This window comes from Micromys minutus (assembly GCF_963924665.1).
Source record: "Micromys minutus genome assembly, chromosome: 7".
NCBI classification, from domain to species: Eukaryota; Metazoa; Chordata; class Mammalia; order Rodentia; family Muridae; genus Micromys; species Micromys minutus.
The window spans coordinates 66,183,889-66,211,741 of record NC_137976.1 but is presented as its reverse complement, the minus strand read 5'-3'; the positions used below and the strand labels follow the sequence as shown (position 1 = coordinate 66,211,741).

Sequence of the window (27,853 nt, the reverse complement as noted above, 5' to 3'; positions counted from 1 at the left end):
AAGTAATTACACAGTTAGCTAAGCATCTGCTGCTTGTCAGTCTAAACAATTAAAGATGCTCCTTGTAAAAAATTAATTATTTAAAACTTTTTTTTCTATTTTAAAAGAATGTTGTATGCTTTCTCTTATAGGACTTTTTTACTGTTGAACAGTAATTACATTTAACAATAATTGTTGAATTAAATTTGATATTTTTTGAAAGATTGGAAGACACACAAGAAAAAATACCAATATTTTTATACAAAATGTCCTTATATGTCATTGTCACATTTAAAGATTTTATGATTTTTCCATCTACTTATAGACGTGTTTCATGAAATACTATTTGCCTTTGTTTTTGTGACATCTTTCTTAACTTATTGTACCTCAAAATTCAAAATCCCCACATTTTCATATTAAAAATTGTTTTACAAAAGTAAATGCATGCAGAAGTTCAAGATTTGAGTTACTAAGTCTCTGGGTAACACTTTTCACTGGCCAGTTAAAGGTAAGATGAGAAAGTGCACTAGACACAGAAAGCTTTACTAGAAGGATCATTTTAAGGTTTATTCTTCATTACCCAAACTGGGCTTTGATAAATTTCCGCCAGATGTATCATTCTGACTCATGACATCACTAGCTGCTCTATTGAGAAAGGACCACATATTGCAGTTACCTCGAATTATCTACCCTTTCCCTAACTCCAAACGTTATTTGTGTGATCTTACTTTTCTTCTTGTATCAATGGATGTTGGGTCTTTTTTATTCTCCAGAGTCAATGTCATGTTTTTGCATCTTAATCTCTATTTGGAAGACTCTCCTAAGTGGTGCCCCAGAATGGCAAAGAAGATGAAAAACTCTGAGGAACTTCTATAGAATACAAAACAAAACAAAACAACAACAACAACAAAAAAAACACAAAACAACAAAACCAGAGCTCTCTAAAAGTACCTTGTACTGCATCAGGAAGTGTATGCTTCCCTGACTTTCTCTCAGGGCCACTTCTGGCTTCCATAAGCTCAGCTCTGCTTTTCACTTCACATCTTGCAGCTGTCCTCTAGGACAGAGCAGCCTGTGTGCAGCTGCAAGAAGATCCTGGAGTTTTATATAAAGGAGTCATCACAGAGCTCATACAACTGGGAACATCCAGATGTCCAAAGCCCTGTAGTCATGTAATAAGATTTCAGTGTATATAAATAATGCCACAGAAAGCCTGAACTACAAAATCATGAATCCCAACTCTTAGAGGTCAAGAGAGACCCCAGAACTCAGAAATCAAAACAAACTAGTGCTAGAACAAGGGCTACAGGACGGCACACAGACCAGCATGTATCACGTTGCTAATTAGTCATATAAAATTGAGACATTATCCTAGAAAGGAGCAAAGAGAGGAGAAAGCTCAGAGAACTGAGTATTTTTCCTAAAGGACTTAGAACAGTCCAGGCAAAAATGCCATGAATTTTTATTAAGCCCAAGGCCCTTTGCCTTGCCCATGGCTCACCGTAGCCAATCGAAAAGGAAGTTGTAAGAGAGATTAGATTTGTTACAGAGAACAAGCTTCCAACTATTCCCAAATATGAACACTAGTCAGTAACATTTACTTTGTCTAGTAAATGCTGCAGACCCGGTTAAATCAAGTGGAAAAAAAATAACAAAGCAAAGCAAAGCAAAACAAAAATAAAAGCATGCCACCACCTAGAGCAGATACTGCCTATGCTTCATGCAGTATTGTAACTTTATAATAAAACATGCTTGCCACATTTTCCTCATTCCTTATGCAACCATATCACCTACCTTAATATTATTTCCAAGAGAGGGTTCATGTCATCATTTCCTGAGTTCCTCAATGCATACCCAAAACTTTGGTCCTCTATAGGACCTAACAATTAGTAAAAGGTAGATCACTGATGCTAAGTTCAGATACACAATATTACAAAATGAGCCAAGTTATGCCACATTTTTATCTGAAGCTTGTGTTTGGTGATGATTGCAGAAAAAAAATAAGAAAATTGAAGAAAAATGTATCTTCTTATAAATTAAAAGCACAGCTGACCACTTATGCTCACAGATAACTAATATGAAAGATGTGTTGTTAAAATTCACACATTAACATATTTTAGAAACTGAATGGCTAAATTAGTGAGCTTTCAACAGTTTCTGAAAAGCAATTTGTTTTCTGGTCTCTCAATAGAGGAACAAATGTCATTTATAGATCCTTTAATAGTGTTCATATATGCAAATAGTTGGAAGGTGTTCTTCATAACAAATCTAATTTCCCTTTCCAGTTACTGTTCCATTGTCAAGGTATTCAAAATACCCGTGGAGGTACTTTGATTAATGTTACAGAAGAGAATTTAATTTGACTTTCATGGTAAGGTTACCAGAGACTATCTATGCACTTGTTCAGATATAATAACATCTGGCTATAATCTTTATTTCAAAAGATGCAGGATCACTTGGTAATTATCAAAACTTAAATCTATTTTTTTGAAAAGTTCTTTCTTTTGCATTTTGAGAGAGGTTTTTAAATTCTTTAAACACTTTATCTCTTCCTCGGTCTAGAGCTGTCTCATAGTTCATCGAGATGAGTGTGATAGGCTATATAGGTTTCTGTACAGTGCATAGTGAAGTAGCCAGACTGGACCATTCTAGAATCATTCAAGACAAACAGTATCAGCAGTCTCAAAGGTTAACTTTTACAGGAACACAAGGCAAGTTTAGGCTCTTTCCTGCATCTCTAGTTATTAAGGAAAACACTTGAAGCTGGACATAGTGGCACATGCCTTTAATCCCTGCAGTTGAGAGGCAGAGGCTAGCAGGGCACTGACTTCAAGGCCAGTCTGGTCTACAGAGAGTTTAAGGACAGCCAGGACTACACAGTGAGACCTCCTCTCAAAAGAACCAGCAACAACAAAGAAACCACATGCATGTCTCTTGCAATGAGAATACAAGGAGTCATAGTTGTTGGGTGGGAAGATCAAAATAGAAAGCAAGTACCAGACTCTGTTCTCCAGACTCTGTTCTCACTGTGAACCAGATCACTTCTGTGTTCTAGGGTAGATTAATCTAAAGTAGATGGACAGATTAGTAGGAACAAGAATTGAATGTAGGTTTTTTTCTTTCTTCTTCTCAGAACAGCTGTAGGCATCAGAACACTAAGTTCAAAAGAATTCTCTTTTCAAAATTCTCTCTCTCCCTTTTTTTTTAAACTGAAAATAAACAAACCAGGGCTATTACTCAGCAGTAGAGCATTTACTCAGCACGCTGGAAGCCCTGCATTCAATCAGCAGCAACCCCTGCGTCCCCCCCCCCACAAGAGTTAAAATCTTTTTATATTTAAATGAAAAAAATTGGCTTTTATGAGTCAGAGTCTCTTTGCATATCCTCTCTGCATATTCCTCTTGCCTCAACCTCTGAGGACTGGTGATAAGATTTAGAACTTTCAGAGAGTATTTTTACATGCACTGTAACCATAGAAATCATTTCTGTAGTCATTGTGATGTGGGGACTGTATAAAGCTCTCCCCATGAGATGAGGGACCTCTGACATCTGTGCCACCCTGGAACTTTCCCACGACTTGCCCTGCTGAGTACTTAATGTGTAGGAGAGCCTTGGGAAAAGCAAGCCATGAAGAAGAGACGGTGACATTCCATGTCATCAGCTCCTGCTCTAGCTTTTGATTTGATCTCCCAGGGCTGCTCCCAGCTCCATTCACACAAGATGTCAGAAGATGCTTCCAGCTGACTGAGTCATGGGATGAAGTTAATTAAAACTGTCAAAGTCATTCTTTGAAACATGTGCAATGCAGGAAGGGCCTCTAGGTCCTCAAACTAAATTATTAAGAACTGCTTGATCTCCCCTTTCCTGTGACCTTCCGCTCCTGCCCTACAAGCAGGAGGGAGAGCTGGGTGGTCTGTCTTGATTACAGAGGTTGGTCACAAATGCTGACCATGTATCTCACCCTCCGCTCTGCCCCTCCTGCGCTCTTTCAGCCCAGGAAGGCAGCCTCTTCGGGGAGAAGCCAATGGAGGCATTTGAACTACGTGTGAAGACACATGTCAGAAACTGAGAGACAAGTGTTTCTTGTCATGCTGGGGTTTCCTAAACCCTCTGAGTCATAACAGTATGGGCAGGACAAGATGGGTGTCCCGTTTGTGAGGTCTGCTTAAAAAGACTCGGCTACCACAGAGCTACCACCCGAAAGCAATTTGAGGTTTTGAGTCCATATTTAGCTGGTAACACCAGTACCACATCACATTTCAATCCCACAGTAAAGGCATGATGAATGGATGAATGGAGCCTTTGAGAGGGAGGCTCCTGGGCCGAGAGAAGATGTGATGGCCGGTCTTCAAGTAAAGAACCTGTAGTCTGCTGTGTGTGTCATAAAGTGGAAAGAATCTACTCAATGAGCCCTCTCTGGAGATGAACTTATTCGGGAGTGTCAGACTTCAGAACTGCTCCTACCTTTTTGCCCCTTTCCGTGTCTCAATCCAGCATCACTCAAAGAAACATGCTTCCTAAACAGACCTGTGGTCTTGAAGGGATCAGAAACTTCTTTTAAACGCCATTGTGGGTGTCCTTTCTCTGGTCACCCACATCACACTCGGCAAATAAGTGTTGAGCAAAACACTGACAAAATATTAATTGGTAGAGGAAGGTGAATGGACAAATCTGCAGACTTAACTTATCCAGGTCAGACTATGCGCAGTCCAGACCTTAAAGATCATTAGCACTTAGAGACTGGCCTGTCTGGAGAAGATGTGCAGCCAGTCTTCAGAAACACTGTTGACCTGCCGGACCCTGCCCGCTCCAGCAACCTCAGACGAAGCTCTCCTTTGAAGGTCCCACATTGATATGTGTCCCCAGAGTTTTCCTCGACTTTCCCAGAGTTTCACGCACACATTAGTGCTAAGTAACCTTCCTTGGGACCATACCTAATGTTACCACTTGTGCCTGCTACATTTTCCCCAAAGGTTAGTCTGTGCTCCTTCTATACCCCTGTGGGAGGAGGCTTGCATTACTTAGTATATGATATTTATATTTAAACAGCGAAGTTATTCATTTTATTCTTTTACAGTAAAGGCTAAATGCACATAGGACGGGATATTAAAGAACACCCACAGGAAGTGACGAGGAGAGCCTAGTGCCTTAGCCCAGTTGGTACATGTTATTAACAGGGTGGAGATGTGAGACTGTGTTTGAGACCACAGATGTTAGCAGAAGTCTCAGCCTATAGTCTTTGGAAAAGCTAATGTTTATGCTTCAGCAATGCAGAAGCCTGCATGCAGTAACTGCTAACTAACGCTACCCCAAGGCCTTTATCCATCACCAGCTGTAAACCTCTGCCATTCCCAAACCCAGAAGAGGGTCGACTGGAACAATAACTCGTGCTTAAGGCAAGACACAGAATCCAGAACCAGTTCCTATTCAGAGATGCATCTTTCTTAGACAAGTACGTTTAAAAACAAGGAAAGGGCCAAGTAGGGTTCAGCATTTCCCAGAAGCCACCTGCTACTCTACACATCTGCCATTAGCCACCTCATTACTCTTCTGGACTCTTTTTAGTATCTCTAGCATGTGCCCTATCATTTTGAAAGCCCATTCGTTTGAAGCAATGGTGTATTCTGTATTATGCAAGGCCATTAGGCACAAATAAGTAGACTTTCGCAGAAGGTAGAGACAAGAGACAAGGGAAAGTAACATCTTTCTCCCTACTCTGCGCCCTCCGCTATGGTTCCTCCTGCTCCTGGCGTAACAATATGCCAGCCACCCCGATTTGCATCCCTGAGCCTTTTCCTTTTCCCTCCCATCCATACAAAACTACAAACACCTATTCACTTTACCTGCTGAGTGTCTCTAGTAGGTGTCCTCCTCTTCCTTTCCTAACACCTCCTCTTGTATTCATACCCCCTTTAGGGATTGTCTAAACAGACTTGAAGAGAAAGGCATGCTGCCAGTGGTCATCTATGCAAGGACCATAAAATATTCTGAGCATCAGCTTTGAGAAAAGTGCATTAAGTGACATCAGCACAAAACTCCTCAATAGTTCTAATCCCACAGCTGTGCTGCTGAGGTCATTATATATAGTGGGTATCACAGACAGGCTCTGTGCCATGTACCTGCCCTGTTCAATGGAGAGGTTAGTGCCGTACAGCCTGTCAGGGCATCAGAAGGCAGTTGGTCTTGATGGTAGTGCAAACGGCCATCTGCCTCTGTCCCTCCACAGGCATGTAGCTGGCCCAGAGTGAGAAATGAACAAAGGAGGGAAGGGGTCTGAGAGGTTCTCTCAATGCTGGAAAGTTTTATAAGAGCAAAACAAGATGAAGGAAGATAATGGAATAGATAGCCTCCTGGCTGTTGGTTTTCCAAGGTAGGTAGCCACAACAAATAAAATGCAAGAACAGGAACGATGCATGAACCAGAAGCTGGGGTCATCAGGAAAGATGAAGTCAGCGAGAATGTGGCAGCTGCGGGAATGAGCACAAGGTCATTACCATTCCGAGATCAGACAGTGTCATCCCAAGAAGAGGTACGTGGGAAATAAGTTTGTAAATGTGAGGCTTTCTGAGTGTTGTAAAACTCACATGCTGGCCCTTAATAAAAATCCATGAAAGGGCTGGAGAGATGGCTCGGAGATTAAGGGCATTGGATGCTCTTCCAGAGGTCCTGAGTTTAATTCCCAGCAACCACTTGGTGGCTCACAACCATCTGTAATAAGATCTGGTCCTCTCTTCTGGTCTGCAAGTGAGCAGACACGCAGGCATACAACTGTATGATAATAAGTAAATGTTTTGTTTTTTTTTTAAAAAGTAAGTAGAAAATTAATTCACGCTTTTATGGCTTATTAAAAGATTCCAATAGGGTCATTTAGATTTCTTTTGGCATAATAAAAAGAATCACTTCACACTGTCACCTCCGCTTCCCAGAAGAAAAAATACTGCATGTCATAAACGAAAAGAGTTTGACTGATACTAGTGATTTCCTGTGTTTGGATAGAGAACAGTGTCTGGTAGCCTTGGGTGTCAGCCAGAATTCAGAAAGAGCTACTCAGAAAAGTTAGCCCTGGATTGATTGATGAGACCTGTGGAGTTTCACATATTGAAAAGATGTTAGTCCACATCCCAACACCAGTGTGAGCCCACATTCAAATCCTGAACCACATCTTCCCATCTGTAGTCACTTCCACTCTGAACTGCAAACAGGAAAATCTCTAGATAAGCTGCACTTCCTAGTTAGCTCTTTTATTTTTCCAGTACTGTGACTAGGCTTGAGATTCTTCTGGAAGGCATTACTTTAGGAAGTTGTTTTCCATTTGCTTGTCTATCTGATGTCCTTCAAGTCTATGACCCTTGTTGCTGGTAGCAACAAGAACCATTCTAGACAGATTTGTCTTGGTCTGGGAAGCAGTGGGCTAAATTTAGCAACCAAGTTAAACAGTTCACTGATTCAAATTTTCCCCATGATTTCCAAAGAACCTGGGCATGGTTCCCTAAGCCACTGGGACAGTAGTGGTCTTGGAAAGGCTGATTCAAGGTCACATCCCTGATGTAGCTGTTTGGTGGTGTCTAAGGACAATACACCAACAACAATGGGTACTGGGTGTAATGGTCCTTCTGTCCAACTCATAACAGATAAAGCTGAGATGATGCACCTGTATAATTCTGTGTAAGTTGTAAAGCACTGTATGCAGCTACGGAGCTATGTAAAGGGATTATCCTCCTGATGATGTGGGCAGGGAAAAGCCAGGCTTCAGCACTGTTTCTTCTCCTAACAAAGAAAATGAAGAGACTCAAAGACACAGAATGACTAGCAAATACCCATGAGGTTTTTGTGTGTGAGAAAGGGTGTGGCCAGAAGGACAACCAAGAGCTCCTCGCCCATAGCCCTTCATATCAAATAAAGGATATAAAGAAATATTATATTATAAATTATATTATATTAGAAATATTATACATACCACTGTTGTTATATAAAAGAGATTCCACAGCCACAATAAACAATACCAAACTGAAAACTTGCTAAAGCCCATGAACATTTTCCCAAGAAAGTATTGTTTTTAGCAGAACGGTCAGTCCATAATTCCGACTCATGGCACACTTTGAAATAAGACTTACATCCACATTAGCTCAGCTAATGCCAACCCTCTGAGGAACTGCCTCTCTTACAATGAAGCTGAGCTTGACATTATGCTCATTTTGTAGATGATAAAACTGAGGATTGGGGATATTAAATACCTTTTCCAACACAATCTAGCTGTGCAGAAGCTTGAGTTTGACTCATATCTCATGGCCAGCTGTCCCACTCAAACATCAGAAGAAATAACTCCGAAAAATGTTAAGCGAAAGGTATAAAGCTTCTTTACAAAAAATCATATGATGTCCAAAGTTTAACTTACAGTGCCTAGTGTAAAAAAAAAAAAAAACAAATTTTTATCCAAAAAGTTAAGAGCAGAGATTCAAATTCACGTTTTTCTCACATCCCATATAAATTAGGATTAAAGAGGCAGCAAAAGCCATGAAGTTGTGCCAAGTTAAGCCAGAGACCAAGATGGATAGCATGTTCTAAATCTGACTCATTACAGCTGAAGAAGAGCCAGTCCACCCAATATAAAAGACAATGGCACTAACTTGTCACATGCCAGCCTAAACCACTGCTGCCAATGTCCTATCTTAGATCCCAAAACTCAGACAAGAGGATGAAATCCAGCATTGTTCATCGGTGTTTACACAGAATAGGCTGAGGAAGTTTACAAACAAAGCACAAGCATATACACCAAGAGACACACAGAAAGCTGTGGACACAGCCGTGCTATCTGCCCAATGTGACAGCCAGTTAGGAACAGAATCCAGGCCCCAGTGTTATCTGCTTCAGACGGAACGTTTTTTAGGTGATCCCAAAGTTAGCAGTGCCCCTCTGCTAAGTTCTGATTGAAAACAGTATTTAATCTCATACCTACCTCCCCCTGTGACTGCCCACAGACGTCTGAAAAGGCCAAAGGGTCTCTAAGCACTTAGCAGTGGAATGAATAGAATTGAACCCCTCCCTCTCTCTGTTAGAGAGGACAATTTCCGTTTGGAGTGTATAATTCAGTTTGTCTATCAGCATACTTGGAGATTGGTGCAACATCTCTACGATATAATTTTATTACTTTTTCATCAAAGAGACCCACAGAGCAGGCACACACAGCCCTGTCCACACTATTCAAGGCTCAGACAATGCTATTCACTATCTCTCTATTGCCCGGGTCTAGATGTTTCATATATATTCATGCACTACATGGTATTTTGCAGACAAAGTTGTCATCTCTGTGTGTGGAAACATCACATATGAGAAAACACATGCAGAAGCAGCCTTAGGAGGGGCCTGAAATGGAAATATGACTGACCTTGTAGCCTTTTGTCTACAGAGTACTTCTGAACAGATGACGATTGTGTCATTTGGGCAAGAATTCGGGCTTTGGGTCTGCAATCCTCTACTGAATCACAACTCTGCTTCACTCAGGGTCTGACTCACTGAATCTCAGCTTCCTCTGAGGGTTCTCATGAGGAACCAAAGACGTCTATGTTAACACACACACACGAGAGGTGGTTGTCTTATTACCCACCCTGACACTCACTATTCAGTGGCACAGGATGATCTGCATGCTGGATCATCTAGTTCACATCCTGACACACTGACCATGTACTTTAGACAGGGGATGCTCTGGGCCTCCCAATGCTGATTCCTTTCTTGCAGCTAAAAAGCAGAAATCAGTAGAGCTGGGTTCAGATGCACTGTTTAGTAAAGAAGCCAGTATGAGACTGACTCAACAGACACAATTGGATGAGCTATACATACACATACAGAGAGGTGGGGGAGGGAAGGAGGGAGGGAGGGAGAGGGGGAGGGAGGGATCGAGGAAGAGATAGAGACAGTCACACATGGTTACACATGATCTCACAGGCACTTACACACAAGTGGAGCACACACAAAATCTGCTGTTATAATGTAAAGAGTACTAAGACCTTTCCCATAAGAAGGGCCAATTGAGAATTCTTGTTGTGGGTGTGCAAACCTCCTCACTCTGTCTCAAGCATCCCATCTAGAATGTCTCATTTGAATTTCCAATTCTTACTGCTAAATTTTCCACATATTGCTAGATAACCCTGGGGAGTGGATGTTGTCATAGGAATTCAAAGGAAGAAAATATAAATACCCAATGACCTTCTCATACAGCTCCATCCCCACCCTACCCCACCCCCAAGTACAGTTTCTACTTTTTCCAAAGGATAAAGGTATCTGTGAGTCTGGAATGTGTTAAAGGAGGTCAGAGGCACTTCAAGGGCAAATAGAAACTATGTGTGTTCTTTTATATCTCTATTACCCATATCTGATTTATGTGAAGTAGGAAGTGATGGGAGAAATTACTTGGCATATAGTAAGCCAATGTGTTAGAAGAGAAATGAGCAATTTGATGGGCTGGAAAACAATCAAAAAAACATGTCATTAGCTTTTCTAAATTACTTTGCCAACCAGAACAAGCTTCTCAGTGATAGAAAGTCTCCCAGTGAGAGAGAGAGTCCATTCAGAGACAGATTTGTGGACACTGAACCTGTGACTAATACATTTTCTTCTCATTGCAACCTTGTGTAACAAATTAATACTGTTCACTTTACAGAGAGGAGAACTCAGTTTCAGGAGCACTGACATTTTAAAAGTATTTATGAGTACACTGTAGCTGTTTTCAGACATACCAGAAAAGGGCATCAAATCCTATTACAGATGGTTATGAGCGACCATATGTTTGCTGGGAATTGAACTCAGGACCTCTGGAAAAGCAGTCAGTGCTCTTAACCACTGAGCCATCTCTCCAGGTCCCAGCACTGACATCTTAAAAGGGCCTACAAGTCAGCCTTACTGCCTGACAGCCAAATTATCCACAATTTAGTACCCCAAGGACGGTTCTGAGTCTAAATAATGAGCCTCATACTCAATAGGACAAAATTAAAAGTTAGAAGTTTGCTTTGAAAATGACAACTAACATGTCCCTTTTCTTCTATAAGACAGATGTCAGGCTACTAGGGAAATCATAAGAACAGCACCATCAGCAGTGAGTTCTTGCTGGAAGCCCATGCTATCCTGGGTATACAGTATTCTCTAAAGAGATCTTCATGGCTCCACTGTATCTTGCTCTTTTCCCCAGATACAGAACTATCAGCTATGGGGCATTACATAACTTCCTCAAGGTATTAAGGTACGGTAGTCCTCAAAAATGCAGCCATGCATGGCTTACTGGATAGACCATCAACAATTTCAGATGTAAAAAGCTATTTAATAGAGGGGCATTTCTGAAGTTTGAAATACATGCCTTTATTGCAATTCTTAAATTGAAGTCCTGGGGATATAACCTAAAGACTGATGCGTACTGGGTCATAGCTCTTCCACAGAACAGTGCCCCCAGATTCAAACAGATTTCTGTTACCTGGGCTGTACCCTTAGGCTGGGTGACCCTAGTGACTTCACATTGAGTAGCTAACATGCAGGTTCATGCCTTCATACTTGGGTGTCAAGTCTTGTTAACTGTTCTACCAGAAAAGGACACAGGGATAATGAAATGTTTACTCATTCATGAAGGATTAATTCACCGATTGGATTCTTGACAACCCTGCTCAATGTCTCCAGAGCCTGGTGAAAGAGTGGGTTGACATGCCACACAAGCAGAAGTGAGAGAGCATCCCTTCAGAAACTTACATGACTGACAACACAATCCACTTGCCCAGAGCTGGCTTAGTGGTTCTCAGTTAAGTTGGTTATAGAATTATATTTAAGATCAAAAAGACTTCAGGGCTGCTTTATTGTGGTAAAATATTATTAGTAAATCCCATTTTGAATGCTCAAGTTAGATCTATTCCAAATAGTATTGTCCCCTACATCACCCCACCATCCTCCTTCCTGTCATCATCATCACCATTACCGACACAGCCACCATCATCATCTTCTTCTTCATCACCAGCGATAGCATCACTACGATCATCAAACCTTTTAAAGTCTGCAAAGACTCCTGTTTCTGAAAATGATGAAACAAACCAACCTTTCCCTATAATTTTTCTCTTAAGTACATCTAAAAATTGTGGACACAAATACAGTGCCTAGTCATAGAAAGAAACTAGCATGGGGGCTGGGGGGGGGGAGACGGACTGGCTGAGGACCACCGCACCACCACACCTGATGACCACAGATGTTGTTTTCTCTTTGATTCCATGTCTCTTAAACCCAGAAAAGCTTGACACCTAGAAATACCAGCCAAACACATATAAAGGGAGAGTATCTCAACACGTTCTCTCCTGTCTAAGGACCAGAACTACTTTATCATAGCAGCCGAAGCTTCTGTCATTTCCAAACAGCCAGAGTGCACTGCAGCAGAGTAAACCGGGGAAATGGGGTATGCCAGCATGTGTTGCTGTCAACCTGGTGCTTAGAAAGCTGAGGTTTCTAGTTTCACTCTCACACCACCTCCTGTCAGAATTTTGTTTCACATTCCTTCCCTGTTAGACTTCCTTACTCTCCCCTCCCCCCACTGACTCCCACTCTGCCTCATGCTGGGGTCCAGCATCCACTGTTTACTAACTGGAACTATGGGAAATGTTTTAGAAGATAGATACAGACTGGAAAAGACACTTATTTTTCATTAACTCCTGTCTATTGATGTTTTAACCTATCCTTTAACAGGATCTAATTCAAGGACATTTAGTATCACTTGAATATCCTCATACACATTCTCTGTTTAGACACCCTCTTGTTAAAACAGAATTGGTTCTGGTAAAATGGTTTGCATTTGAATCATAGCATTTCTGCATATCTCAAAGTTTATACATTGGCTTCTGCCTGACAATGAAGGAAATCAGAATAGGAATGGTTTTCTTAGTCTGTTCTGAAGAAGGTTATACACAGTTTCACATCTATGTTGCTAGGTTTTGGTCAGTTGCAGGAAATATAGTATTTAAGTTATTAAAGCTTCCAGTGTCTCTGTAATGACTAAAACTACTTTAGATATTATCAGAGATTGAGTCAAAGGTTAAAGGTCTGAAGCTGTTCCTCCAGGAGGTTCCTGTTACTGCTCTGAGAAGGCAGGCCCCTGTAAATTCTTAAACATCTTAGAATTGGTTATCCCCTTTCTTTTTGGAAGTTTGTAGATTACGTACAGAGAATGTTGGTGACTCTAGCCTATGGTCATACTAACAGGACTTTGGAAAACAAGATACAAAACAAAAAGCTTTTCCAATTGAAAATCTTTAAGGACAATTGTTGCAGGATATTTGATCATACTGTAAACTGAAATTGTGTTTACCGGAAAAACCTATTTCTATTCATGGTGTGGATCACCCTTAGCAGACACCTTTAATCCCTCTGGCTGAAATGCAGACACACCCTTAGTACATATTTAATCCAAGACAACTAAGGTAATATTAGTTTGTAGAAGGAAGCAGCCATGTGTGGAAGTGATGTCTAATTGAGTGGCATACAAAGTAATGAACCAGAGAAAGATTTGACAGAATAGGATCCGCCCAGCTCTTGAGAAGAGGAAAGAGAAGGTACATAAGAGAGTACAGAGAAAGAGAAGGAGGCAGTTTTACTGGGAGAATTTTTACAAAGACAGGTTGAACAAGGGAAACAGACGTAAAGATAGTACAAGCCAAAGAATGAGAAGATTAGAACAAATTGCTAGAGCTAGTTTGAGGTCAAGGAGAGCAATCCATAAAAGCCTGAAAGAAGAAGCAATATTGAGTCAGTAAGCTTAGAGAGAGAAGGTGGAGCCAGAACAGCCGGTTGAACCAGCCAGCCAGAGCTCTGGAAGAACTAGAAAAGGGGAGTTTATTCAGCAGCAAATCTTAGAGGCTGAAACATTCTAAGCCTAGATAAGATTGAACGGAGGTTAGAAGCTTTCAGGACTAGGCCTATGTTAGCAGGGGAGACAGTAAGCCTTGGAGATAATGGTGAGAGAAGGAGAATAAAAGTTACGATTACAGACTAATCTACGAGTAAAGGTCAACTTCTGTAACCAAGGAGTAATCCTAGTAAAGCTGCATTAGAAAAGCTCATCTATTTTGCCATCACTGTAATGCTTGAACCTAAATATGACATCCCTGTTAGCATTCAGCTGGCTCATGTCTGAAGTTCTTCTGGGCCACACTGTGCTATATGAAAACATCTGATAGTACTGGGGGAGGGGAGCTTTCCTAATAGACAGGACTTCTCTGAATCCTGTTGCATAGCCCCAGTGTTTCTATTCTTCAGCTTCACTAAGAACAAAGGCCGTTGTCTCAGATGTTGATGGGGAGGCTTTGGGTAGTCCTTTTTCCTCCATTTGCCTACTCACCTATCTTCACAGCGTCTCGTATGCCACTGTTCTGCTAACTACACAGTTCTTTCTCTGTTGAAAGTGGCCTACATTGGCTATTGTATTAAAGGGCCACAGAGTTAAACATTAGTGTGTCTTCCTTGAAAACGTTGCTTGGTATGATTCCCTCTCCAAAGAGGAGGACTGAATGTCGGGTACACTGGAAAGTGTTCTCTCCTTTGTGGGTATATTTCATGTAGTATTAACTCGTCTATTGTTTCCCATAGGTACACGTTTGGTTCCACAAACTATCGCACTAAAAGATGTGAGGCTCTGGAGCCAGGAATAACTGGAAAAGTGTTTATAGACCATCTGGCACAGAGCTGATCTTATCCTAAGGGAAGACTTAGCTGGTTAGAGAGAAACCCTAGTGACAGAGCTAGGAATAGGGATCACAGTACCATGCATCCTGGGCAGTTTTATCTGAGTCACTCTTCACTACCTGCCTCTTATACAAGAAGCAGTTGCATTGCTGACACCTGTGATATTTGTTGGTTCCCAAAATAAGCTCATCCCCCATGGGTGCAGGAAAAGAGAGGGACAGGGATTTGAAATTCCCAAGAACTGATGGTCCATGGAAGAGATGTTATCTATTAATGAGACAGAAGACTGTTTTAAATATGTTCGAACAAAGTCCTTCCTTCATAAATGAAGTAAAAAGAAGCCACAATCTGGAGGAGATTGTGGATCAGATGTTAGGAAAGTGCCTCACACACTCCCCACAAGGGAGAGTGTTTTTCTGGTAGCAATGGACTGATCAGAGTCAGGCGTTGAGCTTGTAAACAGCTCCATAACCCCCTTTGTGTCCCCCAGGCTTCTTTGCCGGCGGCAAGGGCAACCATTTTCTCAGACAATATTTGCCTGAGCAGTTACTAAACAGTGAGGACATTCTCTGTCTAAAGTCTACCTTCTACCTGAGAGCTATGATATAAGAAGCCTATATATATATATATATATGTATGTATATATGTATATATGTATATATGTATATATATAATGAATCATATATACTCCTTATACTCCTTATACTGAATCCCTTATACTCCTTAATGTATGTATTATTAGCTCCATTTATTTTCCAGGTAGGAAATTCAGGGCCCAATAATCAAATTTTTAATGGTATGAACTAATAAAGGCAGCACTCTTTTTTTGTTTGTTTGTTTTTTGTTTTTTTGTTTTTGTTTTTCAACTAGACGCAGTCTGACATCAAAACTCACTTTGTAAAAAGTGTGAGAACATGTTCTTCATCCGGGTTCCCTAACAACTAGAGTAGGGGCTGACTCTGACTGTTGCCCACCTTCAGATCCCCTTCTTCTAGCTGGGGTGCCTCGTCTGGCCTCAGTGGGAGAGGATGTGCTTATTCCTGCTGGGACTTGATATACCAGGGTAGGTGGGTACCCATGGGGAAGACAGTGCTTCCTTCTGAGGGGTTGGGTATCAAGTTGGGACTGGGAGAAGCGGAGGGAGGGGTACTGAGATCAATCAGGATGTAAAGTGAATATGTACATAAATTATGAGGGAGGGGGGGAAGAGTGCACAAACCCAGAATTTGTGACCAGAAATACTTGGATTAATATTTCAGATCCAACTCAGCTCAGTACTAGCAGTACCTGAGGTGTCCTGTTTCATCATCGACCCTCAGCATCCTTACTGCAAGCATTCACTAGAACATCTACCTGAAGCTTATTGTAAAAAAAATCCATATAAAATCTATAGCATAGCACAGTAATAGTTAATACCCCAAATCGGCTGTTGCTAATAAATTATCTTTGTAAACATACTCTGCTCAAAGCTAAATCAGGCTGCTTGTTTTCAATGACTTTTTATGCCTATTTGGGCACATTAGGTTTCTTTATAAACTGTTTGGCAAATGACATGTATCAGGAAGAGTATATGAGATAGTTTTCTAGAATCAATTGGTGTTACTGTGATCTGATTCTGCTTCACACTCACAGAAGATTCTTTGAGCAGTTTAATGACTATATATGTGCATGTATTTACATATATATTTACCTTTTATAGTACAAGAAAAATCACATCATTCCTTTGGTAGCAGGGGATTCTCTGAGGCCTGTTTCAGAAGCACACAGCAGTGGAAGGTTCTCCTCTGGTCACACTTCAGAGTGTCACAGTGGACATCATGTGGTGTCCTTTAAATTCCTTCCTTTTCCCCTTCATTATATGTGTCTTTCATGAATAGGATTCTTAAACTTTTTCATTTCTTCCTTTCATTATTCTGTGAGCTAGCAATTTTTTTTCTTCATAAAAATAAAAACTCATACAAATCCATGAAAAGGAAAATAGCTTTCTCTAAGATTCCAAGGAAATTTGAAGTGGCAAATAACCTCTCCTTTAACAATTTTTTTTTATTAAAAATCAGTTTAATTGTAATCTACTTTGACTTGGCATTGAGGTAAATTCTATAATGTAAGTTAAGTCTCTTTATAGAAATGATTTATCACAAGATTATTTTATTAGCAATGAATTTTTTCATAAAATATATTCCAATTATGGTTCCACTTCCTCCCCATCCCAGTTCTCAGAGAAGTTGACATTGTTTAAGAAAGGTGACCCATCAAAGTAAATTTGTAAACTCCTCATGTTCTTCCTATTTATCTCACTGTGTTTTTCTTAGTTTATGGAGACTGGCTTTGGCTTGAAATTCACCTCCTGCCTCCTTCTCACAAAGTCAGATTCCAGAGTCTGAAGCACTGTGCACACCCAGTGCTTTCATTAACAAATTCTCCACGTGTTCTTTTCTCTCTGCTTTCAACAGGATCTCATGCTTTCCACACTCTCAAAATGCTTCCATGGCTAGTATTTTTAACTTACTTGTGTGCCCCGGTGTTTGTGTTTGTTTGTTTGTTTGCATGTGGTGTTTGCCAAGGCTCATCCAATTGCTTTGCTGTACTCTGTGTCCTCACAAACAATAACATTCTTCTTCCTAACTCCAGGACCTGAGAAGAAACTACATCTAAAAAGACTAAATATTTTTTTTTAATCTTTGATTGGAAATGAAGGGTATTCTAATGAAAGTTATTAGCTAACTTTTGGGGGTGGGGAGAGTCTCCCTGAAATATTTGTTTTGCTGTCTGGACAGGGATTATGGAATTTTGTATATATGCTGAGAAAGTGGAATCTCCCTCAAGAGGGTTCTGTTCCTCTTCAGAGAAAACTGGTTTTGCTGCTCTGGGATCACCATGGTAGACATATCTCAGAGGAACAGGGGCTGTGGTGAGATGGGACTGAAGGAAAACCTACAGCTGCCTCTGCATGAGTAGTTTTATTACAAAGATAGGCATATTGGAAGGTGTAACATTTGTATGCTGTTCAGAGCAGCCTCCTCTTGGCCCAGACACCTGGCTTGCTTTGTTTCTTAATGTACAGCCTCATAATTTTTCTTTCCCTTTTTAAATATCTTTATATCCTCTCTTTCTCTCTTCTCCCTTCCCTCTCTCCTTCACTGCCCCAACACACACACACACACACACACACACACACACACACACACACACACATCTGATTTTCTACACTTCAAAACTTGTGAAGTTGACTTCTTTGTTTTTGCTTGCTTTAACTATAAGTCTAAATCCAAGAAACCCAAGAGTCACAGTAGAATACTGATTGGGTAAATTCCAAGATGAAGGATGTGTGTGTGTGTGTGTGTGTGTGTGTGTGTGTGTGTGTGTGTGTATGTGTGTGTGTGTGTGTGTGTACATAGTACATGCACACATTCTGAAGTCTAGAGTCCACAACTAGGAGATATTCATTTGCATCACTAAAACATGTTGAACCATATTTGTAGGAAAAACAGAGAAAATGCAAATTTCTGTTCTATCCTCCAATCTGAACTAGGGTAGAAAGGCAGGAACATCCATGGTAGGTAAGCCCAGTGCTCTTCACCCACATGAGAAAGACTGTTTCCAGTGGATTTCTCTTTCAGTGGGATGCCCAGATGTAGTCAAACGTTTTCTTAAATATTCATCACTGGATACAACAGCATTGGGTCTCCATTGTCAGAACATGACTTGAGATCTTCTGTTATGTACAGCCATTCCAAATATGGGTAAGAGCTTACTCGAGCAGTTTCGCACCGAGGCAACTGGAAGCTCTGAAGAATACTTTACAATGCATAGGAACAATCTATGCTTGTCATACTATTTGAAAGCAGGGTAGGGTAAGTGTTACTGACAACTACTAAGTAGTCAAGGGCCAGAGAGGTTGTTCATCAGCCTTAGATGAAAAGGAAAGCCTCCTACTGTGAAGAATTACCCTTCTCTAAATATTTAAGTCAATGTTGAGGAAACTCTTATATCTACTGACCTGAGATTTTTCCTCGGCTACACTGTTTAATTAGTCCCCTTGGTAATCCTCTAGAACCCATGAATGACTGTGACAGTCTTTGTCGGTGATGTTTTTGTAAATGGTCTCTATTAGAATCTGAGAATAATCCAAGATTCACTCTTAAAATATTAAGAGCCATGTCCTGATTCATTTAGGAAATAATTTGCATGGTCTATGGAGTTAATCTTGTGATAGCATAATTTAAGATAAATTTTATATGCAGATCTGCTGGCAGAGGAATTCTGCATGCCTAATTCTTAACTGTGTGTTGATTTTAACATACAAGACTATTGACTTTGGCAGAGGTAATGCTGAATATTTAGCATTCAAGCAATAATAATAATAACAGTAACTTTTCTTAATAGTGACTCAAGCAAGAATAGAAAGATTGGTTCGGTGAACTTCCATATGCTTCCCTATTTCTTACCCATTTGCTTATTCTAGCTTTACCTTTACCTGGCCCTGATCTGAGCCCTGGAACAGTCACAGTGCAATCCCCAGTAGACGCCTGGCCCTTTCACAGGACCCAAATCAATTCTTCTAAGATGATGAATTCCAGAGGGATAGTTATGATAGCCCAGACTTCTGGAAACTCTGGCATCTTGGTTCTCTCTTTTTCTGGCTCTTATTCCTTCCTTTCTCATCCAGAAAAGATTCCTTGCTTCACTCAACAGGAAACAGCACTGATCCAGGTGGGACTGCCGAGTCTTCCTCAGAAACAGGCTGGATAGTAATACAAGCAGTATCGTTGCACACTGAGACTGTGGCTGTTATTTTTAGGGACTCTCTGACCAGAAAATGTACACAAAATGCTCCGCCTTCTTCTTCAGTTTTGTACCATGTGCCTCTTCAGTGTGTGGCCTGTGGACAGCACCTATAGGAAGGTCTCAGAGGTTGGAGCCAGAGACCTGGGTTTTAATTTTCCCGTTAAATTTCTGCATTAATTTGTGCAGTTGCCATCTCTCTGGGGATTTATTTACTTTCTCTTTGTACAATAGGATCACTGAGGCACTTCTATGTCAGGGCACCATTGCGGAAAGGTGAAGAGATGACTGGTGTGGACGAAGGCCTCCTGCTTCTGTTTACTCCTTCCTACGTACGGGGAGTCATTGTTGAAGCTTCAAGCCAAGATGGCTTCTTGGAGACTAGCATTCTAGAATGGATCCATTGTACACCACTACCTCTGTGACACCCAGTTTTTCCTGCTCAGCACTTGGATGTGACTTTCCCTTTCTGGTGAACTTTCACAGACACAAAAGTTTAGGAACAACCCTTTAAATGTGACCCCATCGTGCATGTGAACCTTTCAGCGTCACTAGAGTTCCCTGAAAGCCTTTGTCCCAGAATCCTAGAACTGGAAGAACCTAAACAATGAACTTTGTGCAACTACTCAAATCACAGATGTTCAGAGGGCAAGAGAGTGAAGTTCATGGAAAACATTGCTACCCCTGGAGTTGAGCGCCGTATCCTGAGTAGAACATAGGATAGGATGGGATGGGATGGGATGGGATGGGATGGGATGGGATGGGATGGGATGGGATACAATTGAATAGAGAATAGAATAGAATAGAATAGAATAGAATAGAATAGAATAGAATAGAATAGAATAGAATAGAATAGAATAGATAGAAAAAGAATAAAAATAATCGTCTAATTTCCATCACGGCTGGAAGTTTACAGTGTGGGCCATTTATTATAGATGTGCCATTTTCTGCTTAAGTCTTATGAATCAGATGTGAAGATTGGGACCAGAGGTGAGGTTGGGCCTCGTGGGAATCTGGGTCCTTCAGTTCTTGGCTCTTCTATGTAATTGAATTTCATTTGAGCAAGCTGGTTCTCTGGTGGGCTTTATTTTCTCCTCTGTAAAAAGGCTGGCTGGCTCACGGTGTTCTGTGAGTGTGACATGAGGAGCTGTGGAAAGAGGCAGAGCTGGAGACAATCTTCTCCAGTCTGTGCTAAAGTACAACTCACTCCTGGGGAACCTGGAGGGAAGGAAAGCTCGTAAGGCAAGCTCATGACTGTACATGAGAAGTAAGAGGCACTATGCTTTTCATTATACATGAATCAGAAACCTGGCCTTCCCTACTTCTCTGCTTTGATTTGTTTTATTTTTTTCCTCTTCTCCCAAAAATCACCTTAACTGAGTACAAGCAACCCAGCCTCTTCCCGTAACAGTCTGTAGTACTGAACACGGAAGGAAGGTCTCATACACGCACAAGCACACGCACACACACACACACACACATGTTCAATTACACAGAGAGAAAAAGACACATACACACACATACACACACAGACACACACACTCACTCAATCACACACAGAAAGAAAGAGAGACACAGTCATACACACACAAACACACACACACACACACACGTGCGTGCACACCCACAGACAGACAGACAAAGAGAGAGAGACTCAGTCACACACACTCAGAAAAACACACACACACACACACACACAACATACTCTGTGGAAAGTGGCCTTTTGTTCATCTGTTTGGCAAGTGATGGACAGGCCTGGTAGAAATTAGTTCGGAAGTCAGACAGCAGGAAAGGAGAGATGAATTAAAATACAGAAAAAGAATTGTAGAAGAACGTGGAATGGAAAAAAAGAATTATTGTTCCTAATGAGAAATGCAAAAATTTCCACCAGACAACTGTGATGGTTGACTGAATGAAGTACGTACCATGGGAATGAAAACTGCAAGGGGGAGGGGCTGCGGAGGAAGGCTTGCCTTCTGTCTGCTCTGCCTCTGAAGGCAATCAGCTTACAGCACCACAGATCACACAGGACTCCCTCACTCAGACAGTTCCTTTATGTGGAACTTGAAAAAAAGACACAGGACTAGAGGGTAGGGTGCCTGTATTGTAAACCCCAATCTTCCGTGATTTTAGCAACCCAGGACTAGTGACATTGTCTGCTAAGTGACAGACCTATAATCCTCCATGGTGTTTGGGAGTCCTAGAGACCAACACATTTTCTCTGCCTTTGCTGGGTTGCATTTCTAGAAGCACACGACTTCTACTTCTTTGTCCCAACACAGATATTTAACTAGAAGACTCTCACTTGGAATCCCTAGTCCTGATAACAAGGTTCTTAAAACATGTACACTTTTGTCATTTGGTTAACATTACCGAAGAACCCCTGCCAATACCAAACCAGTGTGTCCCCTTCCCAAGACAGAGCTCACTTTTCACAATGTGTTAATCCCACCCAGAAGACAAGCTGACATTTTCTCATCATTGACATGATCTGACAGAAATCTATGTGATTCCCAGAGATGGAGTCTGCTTTAGAAGAATAAATAAATAAATAAGAGGAAGGCAGTTTTATTACTTCCCTTGATTAAAACCTGTAAAGGAATCCCTCATGCCCCAGGCAGAGAAGGAAGAAAACTTGTAAGCAGTTAGTCCCTGCTTGGATCTAATTGAATTGGCAGAGCCTGTGGCACGGAGCAGCCGCAAAGATGCGCTGACTAGTGAAGAGATGGACCATCTTTGGATGCCCACGGCAGAGCAGAAACAACCAGGATGACTATACAGGGCAAAGCATGTGACTACACAATGAGTGTCACACATTTAATCCTGAGAAATAGGGCATAGGATGGGGTGGTGACACAGTTTGACGATTCAAGGGCAAAAAACCGTAAAGGCTTTACAAAGGGGTGGGGGACTCATTTTCTGAAGGATAACTAATATTTTAATATTTCAGAATAATATTACAAGAAGATAAAACCACGTCTCCTGAAATAACTGAAGGACAATCTGCATGTTTCTATAAATCCCTGAAAGGAGACTGAAATGTCCGGTCAGGACCACGGTTTCTTCAGAACCAACAAGGGCTATAGGAAGCATCCTTTTCTGGCTTTCAATTCTCTTGGAAGACACTCGGTCCAGAAAGAGAAAGCAGCTTTAAACCAGAGCTGGAGTGAAGAAATAACCTGAGCTTACTTCTCTTCTCTGTAAACCACAAATAGATTAAGGTCCAAGATAAAGGGATTTGAAGTTGTCTGAGGGTGAGGCAGAGTTGCCTAAATTAATACGCCACCCCACCCCCACATAATCCTAGGAAGAAAAACAAAGGCCAGATTTCACCAAGCACCAACTCAAGAATAAAACAGGCAAGAGCAAGCTTGTTTTAAGAAAGAAATAAACAACAGCACCAGCCTGTTGCTCCTCTTTCTTTCTGTGCAACTAGGCACAGTAGAAGAAAGAGATAAAGACAAAGTATTCCTGGTGTGTTGTAATAATTGACCTCAACTGGGGGTTTCTATCCTGCCTTTGTTCCTTCAGTCCCCAGATAAAAGCACTATGACTGGATAGTTATCTACCTTCTATACTAGTATGTCTACTTCCCTGCCAATAATCCCAGGATATGCCTTGCCACATTCTATCTGGGCCACTCTTAAATTCTATTGGCCAGCCATCATGGGCATGTTTTCATGACTCATCTAGCCCATGGTGTCTTCTTCTCTCTCTGTCTTCTTCCCTCTCTCCTGGTAGTCCTCCTCTGACCCCAATCCAGGGAACCGAAACCTCACTTAACCTCTCTACTGCCTCACTGTAGGCATCCTTATTCTTTCAATAGTTTTGAATTAAGGAGCAAGGTCAGGTACCATTGCTTGATTTATGTGAGGATTCTCTCATCCCTGAGGCAACCAGGGCCAGGATTTAGCATTCCAATACATAGAGGCAGAGCAAACTTCAAGACCCAGGATTCTGGCAGGACAAAGTTAAGATTATTCAATCTCCTTTAAATTTGTTGAAAATGCCACAAATGCTCATAAAATAGGTACAGAAGGTGGAGTGCAGCCTCAAGTGATAGGAATAAAAGGTAAATTTAAAACGAGAGAGAGGGAGAGAGAGAGAGAGAGAGAGAGAGAGAGAGAGAGAGAGAGAGAGAGAGAGAAAGAGAGAGAGAGCAAGTCAAACCAACTTAAGTATAGAGCAGGAAGGGCCTGCAACAACAGCCAGAACTTCCAAGTGCAAAACAGTAAGAAATCCACCAGTCTTATCAGTGACACCAGCTGACATCCAGGAGCACAGGCACACACCCAGTGTGGTAATTGTTCTTCACCTTTACAGAGATGTCTCTCTCGTTGTTTCACAGGCATAAAGCAGAGCTAGTATCCTTGCCCCAAATGGATACTGAACTTTGATGTCTACCCTTCTTGTTTAAGATATCAGATATGATTGCTGATAACCTTTTGACATAAATGCTAATGTTCCCTCCCATTCTCATGCCCGAAAAGGTAACAGAGTCACCTGACCAGTAAACATTCGTGCCTGGGTATCCCTTCTCTGAGAGATGCAAAAAAGAATTCGTGGTTCTTGATTCCAGGGAGCTCACAGAAAGAAGCCAGCCCACATACACTTTTTAAAAAATCAAGTTTACTAAAAAAACGAAAGAGGAAAGTTTGGTACTAGGAGCATTGTAAACAGCTGCTGGGAGCTATGGGAGGAGAGCTTCCCAGAAGTCTCTGCTTTGGGATAGGAATGACTTCAATGGAAAATAAAAAAGCGAGAATCCTTTAATAATTGCACCGTAGTGTTTGTTAAGAGTCAGACTCTGCTCTGTCTTAAACTGAACTCAGACCAAGCATGTAGCATTTCTGCATCTCACAGACAGGAAAATAGAAAGTGGGCATAGGATGCAACAGACTTTAATCTCTGATCTTTTCCTATTCCAGGGCCTTCAAGCTCCTTGGGGAAGAATTGCAAGGCTGAGATCCAAAGTGTCAGAAGTGGGAGACAGACCTGAAAAAGGGAAGGGGCAGAGAAGCTGTAGATGTTGGGTCAAATGGTATAGGCTCATTCCCATGCAGTAGCAAAGGGAAAGCACTATACACTCTTCCAAGGACTGTCACATTAACAGCTACATCTTTGGGTTGAGGCTACAGCTGATAAATTATATCTTACAAGAAAAGAGATTTTTTTTTTAAAGTTGGATAAGTTTTGCCCTGTCTTTGAATACAAACATAAAATCTGCCTCTGTGGGACTACCACCGCCTAACTGCTGTTCAACTCTCCCACACGCCAGGCTTCTGAGCTGACTGGATACAACAGTGCTAAAGAGGAGTACCTGGGACTTCAGGGAACAAGGGCTTTCTCACCCCCGGAGCTGTCCAAATCTGGCTTCAGGTTAATCCCTGCTAGTACAGCATTCAACAGAGCCCAGAGCTAACCATGAACTCTGGGCACAGCACAGGCTGGAGTCCATTAGCCTGAGAGCTCAGACTGACTCTGGGCAGGCCCTGGGCTCACTTTATCAACATACAGAACTAAAGCCACTCAGGTGACAGGAAGCAAGTCCCGTTATCTTTCCAGACATTGCAGAAATCTTCATCTCTCAGAAAGAAGAGTTAAGTGCAAAGCGTCAGAGTTTACAATTCTCAGCTCTTCTCACTGTCCAACTCACGAGTATCAGGGATCTGTCGCCTTCAGTAGCTCAGTATCCAGGGTGTGGGAGGATACTTCTCCTGAATGTGAGTACAGTGTGTTTATCCTCGAGCTGAGAATAGTTGTGCTTCCTTAACTCTGAGAAGCCTCCTGTTCCCAAGAGTTATATCTGGCCTAAGTGCAAATTGGGTCCCAGATATCAGGAGCAGTTCAGTTACGTGTCCTTTCTGACTATATCAACACACTTACACATGGCACTGTGAGCAAATGCACATACGCAAGAGCTGGTCACCCTGCTAGTGACCATCCCACAATCGGAAGCTCTTCTGCCCAAGAATGGCCTCTATTATTTTGGGAAGATTTAGTCTATTTGATGTTGGTACTGGGGTGTGTTTGTGTGTGGGTATATGTGTATGTGTGTATGTGTGTGTGTGTGTGTGTGTGTGTGTATGTGTGTGTGTGCATTTGTGTGTGTGTGTGTGTCTCCCTGAGAAGAAGGCAAGGCTACCTTTAGAGTCACCATGAAGCACAGAGGAGAAGTGTCTAATGCATCCTGTAAGTGGTAATGAGCAAATTCCTATGGGTAAAAATGTTCCTTTCTTCCAAAGTTGTCAATCATGTGAATCAAAGTCATTAGAAAGAGGCTCATCTTCTCTGACCTTCTATCAGGGTGTAGGGGAACAGAAATAAAAAAGAAATGCTAATATTACATAAAAATATATACCTACAGAATCATAAAAATGCACACGCTGGCTGCATGGTAAATTATTTTCACCGGACTCGGTGAGTATATATCCCATCTCTTCCTTTTCTTCCTGAGAAGAGAAAATCTATTTGCCACGTACTGCAGTACCATCAGTAAAATAGCCACAGCTCCCTTATATCTGAGACTCCCAGGAGAACCAAACAACAGGACTACCCACATTCTGCTCTGGGAACCAGCTTAGAATATCTTTGTTACTGGCTCTCAACCGCCCCACTCCCAGAACTTACTGATTTCTGGAAGAACAGGAAGAATGTGCCCTTCTCCTTTTAAATAGCAGCATTATACGTAACACATGTCTTAGCAAATCCATTGAAACGCACAGGAGAACAGACAACACACAAATCCTGGAAGAATTCTGGGTTTTTGCTTATTCCTTGACCACAACTAGTCAGCTCCTGAAAGTCAGCAGAATGCACACTGTACACTGGAGCTCTGAGGTTTGGTCTCAGTTGTGACCTTATTAACCCCTCCCACTGCTGTGGGAAAGACCTGGATATATTGACTCAGGAAGCCAGAACATAGGAAGAAGTGTGACCCGACGTAACATTAGCATGTGGAAGTGTGGTACTGAGGAATTCATCTACATGTTGTCTGCTATGCATTCTGTTAGGTCTTTTAAACTTTGGCTCTGGGATACGCCAGTTTTGACTGTATACATCCTGATATAAACGTCGGGGAAGCAACTTAGACGCAATAAATACGGAGCACACTGGTCATCTGAGGTGAAGTATCCCTGGAAGGTGGGAACCCCAGGAACCTCAACCAGTACCAAAGAAATCCGCACTTTCAGTAGATTGCTTCATACAGCCTCAAACATTCTTCTTCCACACCGTATTTCCTGTCTGTTGCTTTTCTATAGTTGAAGAGAAATAACTGTTTAGGACTGTTTCTTAAAAGGTCAAACTGCAGAGTAGAAGGGACCACCAAAAGGAGTTCGAGAGTGGACTATGTCAAGGAATTTACTCTAGGGTCTAGGTGGACCATGACTACCTGAAGTAGTGAAAGACGATTTTGATAGGATCTTATTGGCGCAGCCCACTTTTGTGAGTGAAGCCGATGCTGAGACCGAGAGCAAAGCTGATCTGCCCACTTCCATCTAGTCTCTGGGCGTCTACTTGAACTCAAAGCAGAGCCACTGCGAAAGGCTGGATGGAGTGCAGAGCAATAATCCTCCAAGCCCCCCTTCCAGCCCAGGGAGCCAACCCTGGGAAGGGTCAAGAGGGATGGACGCAGCCGCGTTCATACCTTGATGTAGGCCCTCTGCAGGTAGTTGTAGGGCACTCTGCGCTGGAAGTCGCTGCGCACGTCCTCGCTGACGCGGTGGCGGGACGCGGGGCCGCCCAGGCGCTGGCTCTGGCAGCTGCGGGAGCAGCGCGCTCGCTCGAGCAGCGCGCGGAAGAAGGGCAGCTCGGCTCCGGGGCCGGCGCCGGGGGGCGCGAGCGGGCGGCGCGCGGCGCAGTGGCGGGCACAGCGCGTGCGGACGTCTCGCAGGCGCCGGTGGCTGCGCAGCGCGCCTTCCAGGTCCCGCACCGCGCGTTCGAAGTCGCCGCTGTAGTAGGCAGCCACGCCGCTGGCGTACAGCAGATCGAAGGGCTGCAGCGGGCCGCGCTCGGGCTCCGGCTCCGGCGACGGGCGACCGTCCTGGGAGCCGCCCCGCTGTGGCTCGGGCAGCAGCAGCAGCAACAGCAGCGACACCCACGTGCTCTCCCGCATCCTCCGCCGGACCCGTGGAGGGGGACCGCTGTGCTCCTTGCCTGCCTGCCCCGCCGCTCCTCACGTTCGAGCCCCTCTCTGGCTCGGAGAGCTAACGCGCCGGTCCTGCCCCGATCCTGCTGCGCGACAGCCCCAGGTGACCGCCGGCAGCTCTGCGGTCCTGGAGGCGGAGGCTTGCCCGGCTGGCCGCTCTTAAAGGGACGCCTCCCGCTCACATGCTCCTCCTGCCGCCTAGCCTCCGGGAGCCGGGCTCCCGGCTGCCTGAGAGTTAGC

The 27,853-nt window shown here is 42.5% G+C and overlaps 1 protein-coding gene across 1 annotated transcript in view; it reads right to left on the bottom strand.

The window, feature by feature from the left end:
* Positions 1-27,645, bottom strand: part of P3H2 (prolyl 3-hydroxylase 2) — a 143,607-nt gene extending 115,962 nt beyond the window's left edge. The window contains exon 1 of the mRNA XM_080919567.1: positions 27,113-27,645. Coding sequence (XP_080775693.1) covers positions 27,113-27,580 — 468 coding nt within the window. The 5' untranslated portion in view covers positions 27,581-27,645. The remainder of the gene's footprint in view (positions 1-27,112) is intronic.
* Between the last annotated feature and the right edge of the window lie 208 nt (positions 27,646-27,853).